This window comes from Echiichthys vipera (genome assembly GCF_963691815.1).
Source record: "Echiichthys vipera genome assembly, chromosome: 13".
Classification (NCBI taxonomy): domain Eukaryota; kingdom Metazoa; phylum Chordata; class Actinopteri; order Perciformes; family Trachinidae; genus Echiichthys; species Echiichthys vipera.
In genome coordinates, this window is record NC_139838.1 from 30026479 (window position 1) to 30030336 (window position 3858).

At 45.2% G+C, this 3858-nt stretch overlaps 1 protein-coding gene across 1 annotated transcript; it reads right to left on the minus strand.

The window, feature by feature from the left end:
* Positions 1–1271: 1271 nt before the first annotated feature.
* On the minus strand, positions 1272–3096 carry LOC310955440 (uncharacterized protein; the record flags this gene model as incomplete). The annotated part of the gene is made up of 3 exons (XM_083925257.1): positions 1272–1295; positions 2140–2372; positions 2904–3096. The coding sequence occupies 3 exons, from the start codon at positions 3094–3096 to the stop codon at positions 1272–1274; spliced, it is 450 nt and encodes a 149-aa protein (XP_083781383.1).
* Positions 3097–3858: the final 762 nt, after the last annotated feature.

Sequence of the window (3858 nt, forward strand, 5' to 3'; positions counted from 1 at the left end):
AATCATTCAGCATATGATATTACGATCGAAACAAAAGCTACTTGCAGCTCGTTTACCATCAGCAATATTCACATACAACATGTAAATGCAACATGACAGAAAGCAAAAACATAGTTGTGATGAAAATATGACTTTATGAAGCACAAAGAGAAGACAGAAAGGAGAGCTCTGCTGGAGCTGGGAGCTGAACACACGTTATGGAAACACTAACACTTCCTGACTGATGTCTCTGAACTAGGACCTGGCTGTCACGTGACTAAAACAACCAATGAGAAAACAAAGAAATGAGGAGACTTGAAAATAATGAACTCCTCTAAAATGACCACCAGAGGGAGACATACTACACCAGATAAGAGCATTCTTACTGAACAGGACAAGAGGTCCGGAAATGGTCCGGACACTCACACTGATTCTAATGAGGGCTGCAGTCTGGGAACATGGACAGTTAGAAAGCAGCAGGAAAAACTGGAAGCAAAGCAGAGCAGGTGTAGAGTTGGGACTGAACCAATCCAATACTGGTATCAGGTTCTGATGCTGTTGTATTTCACTGATAAAAGATCGGATCGACATCACCAACACACGTACCAAACCAAATCAATAATTTTAGAGAAGGAAAAGAAACTTGTTAAAGTGACATTCTGGTGTAAAATCACCCCAGGGTCTTTTTAGGCAAATGGGGTCATCAAAGGAGCCTTCCAGACATTTGTTTGTGTATGAACTGTTAACGTAGATTGCCAAGAGAGAAGCTAACAGCATGCCGCGGCTAACACTGATGAGCTCGGGGCGGCGAGTTGAACGCATTGAAGTGTCTTTTTTAACCACTAACACTGATCCAAATAACAGCAAACCTCTGCAGGAGCTTGATAAGAGTCCCTTCACTTTAACAGAAGCACCAACAACGTAGTTAGTGAACACGGAGTGTATTAAAAGAGTGGTTTAAAGAGTTACCAGCTGGCCCAGTACCAGCTGCTCCATTCAAGTCACTTAGGCCTTAATTCAAAAAAAGTTTGGTCCCTGTTGGTTGTCAGTAAGGTCATGGGTCGCACATAAATCACCAGGGTCGCTTGGAAACCGGAATCGGACCAAAATCTTTTTTAGGCCTTACCAAAGTCAATCCAAAAGGAAGGAGCCCATTGATGATTTACTCCAGCAAAACATGTCAACGCTGTGGTTTGTGGCAGTTTGGTGAAATCTAAGTTAATAACAGGTGGTAAAAGGTTTAGAAAAGTCACACACAGCTTTCCCTGCAGCACCAAAACATTACGCAGATCTCAGGGGTCTGGGGGTGTGTTTGGCTGGAGACGAAGTGAAGAGAGACACAACGGTTGGTGTTTGTATCTTTCCCGGCTGCAAAGCAAAAATCAAAGCTTCCAACCCAGAGACTTTCCGTAGGCTGCCATTGCGGTACGATGACTGTGCTCCGGTAAACCAGCTGCTTATTGTTTTGAACCTGGACATTGAGACGGCAATGGAGACACTGAGGCAGAGGGATGACCGTGTCTGCAGCAAACCACAACGTTTACGTGTTTTGCTGGAATAAATCATCAATGGGCTCCTTCCTTTTGGATTGACTTTGGTAAGAGACTTGAATGGAGCAGCTGGTACCGGGCCAGGTGGTAACTCTTTAAACCACTCTTTTAATACACTCTGTGTTCACTAACTACGTTGTTGGTGCTTCTGTTAAAGTGAAGGAACTCTTATCAAGCTCCTGCAGAGGTTTGGTGTTATTTGGAACAGTGTTAGTGGTTAAAAAAGACACTTTATTGCGTTCAACTCACCAACCCCGAGTTAATCCATATTAGCCGCGGCAGGCTGTCAGTGTCTCTCCTGAAAACATACGATAACATTTCATACAAGAAACAAATTGTGTCGATGGCTCATTTGATGACTCCTAAAATGTGCCAACTTCACAGATTCTGAATCATCAGCAGGGTCGTCAGAGTGAACAGAGAGAAGAAGCAGAGAAGGGAACAAACCTGCTCTGTGGAGCCGCAGATGAGGGTTGAAAACAGCGTCCAGTAGTTTCTGTTGTCGCTCCTTCTCCTCTTTTAAACGACAAAGTTCCTCCTCGTACTCTGCTATCGTTCTTTCAAAGAGCCCAAATATCTCTTCAGCAGCCAAAGTGAGGCGCTGCTTCACCATCACTCTCTGCAGTAAGGACTGAGGTTTCTCTTCATCATCTTCACTCTTCACAGGGACAGAAGTGAATGGGAACTTGGTGATATCATGATCTTGAAGCTGCTCTCCCTCCTGGCGGCTCCAGAAGTCCTGCTGTTCCTCTTTAATGTGTTGAACCTGCTGCTCCAGACTGGAGCTGCACCCCTGCTGCTCAGGAGGAACCTCTCCTTTAACCACCAACAGCTGCTGGACGTCTGCAGGAAACAGGAAACACAGAAACATGAGTGACCACTCCAACTCGACTCACATCAATGATAAGGAGAAAAAGAACCATGAATGATGTGCCCGCTGTAAAAAGTGCAGAATGCTCCTTTAACACATAATAAGGGACATGTTTGATAAGCACATGGACTGGAGGGAAATCTACTCATGACACATCTCTGGGCTTGATCACTGACGGTGTCCTCTTTGCTGACACCAGCAGAATTCAAAATGACGTCATCAAACTTCACCACCTCAGGTTTTCCTAGACACGTCACATCCGGGCTAGATTCTACCGAAGAGGCGACATTTTCTATCATACTCACTTTTACATTTGTGAAAGTTGGATTCTGAAAATGCAAAGAAGCTAGATTTCACTTTTCACTTTTTTCAGAAGTAGACAACATAAGACCAGGTCCAGAACCAGAGTCACTGTTCCTGGACCTGTCAAATCTGGACCGGATCACAGTAGAGAGGCTGAAGTTTCTAAAGAGCAGAGAGAAGAAGCAGAGAAGGGAACAAACCTGCTGTGTGGAGCCGAAGCTGAGGGTCGGAAACAGCGTCCAGTAGCTTCTGTTGTCGCTCCTTCTCCTCTTTTGAACGACAAAGTTCCTCCTCGTACTCTGCTATCGTTCTTTCAAAGAGCCCAAATATCTCTTCAGCAGCCAAAGTGAGGCGCTGCTTCACCAACGCTCTCAGCCTTTGGACTTTACTCATTGTGCTAACTCACAGCTAGCATGCTAAGCTAACTCGGATATCTCTGGATCTACCGGGAGATGAGTCAGAGGTGAAACCTTCAGAATAAAAGGTGAAGAGCACAAAGTTCATTCAGACAGGATTATCCAGACACACAGAGGCGGTGATGATCAGTGCTGCTGGAGCTCACACACACTTTCTAAACACAACAACGGACTCTGCTCACACACGTCTGTGCTGGACGCCATCTTGATCAGTGTGTCGTTCTGTAAAGGAAACATCTTCCGGGGCGGCGGCTTCTTCTTCTTCGCGTTATTTGGCGGATTGTAACACCAGCTGTAAGGAGCATACCGCCACCTACTGAACTGGAGTATGTAGGACAGGATCTAGTAGCCTTTAGTTTTACATTAAATTATCTTATAGAATAATAATAATGACACAAAACAAAACAAAGCAGTGATGATATATATACAAACTCAGAAAGGCTCTGAAAGACCTGGCTGAGGAGGCTGAGCAGAGAAGCTTCTGGCTTTGGCTAAGAAGGAAGGACCAGGCATGGGGAAAGCAAGGGTTAGCTGCAGGGAGACGTCCCTGCTGTTGCTCCACCACCGTGAGATGTCCCAGGATTAATGGAGCGAAACATCAATAAAGGGTGGCTACCTGCAGCTACCCGCAACCGCACCGCCGGAGGTGAAACAAGCAGTAATGTTTAGCAGGCAGTCACTTGCCTTTACTACCATCTACAATGTCATGTTTAAGTATTAGAGCCAATGAGATGATAGC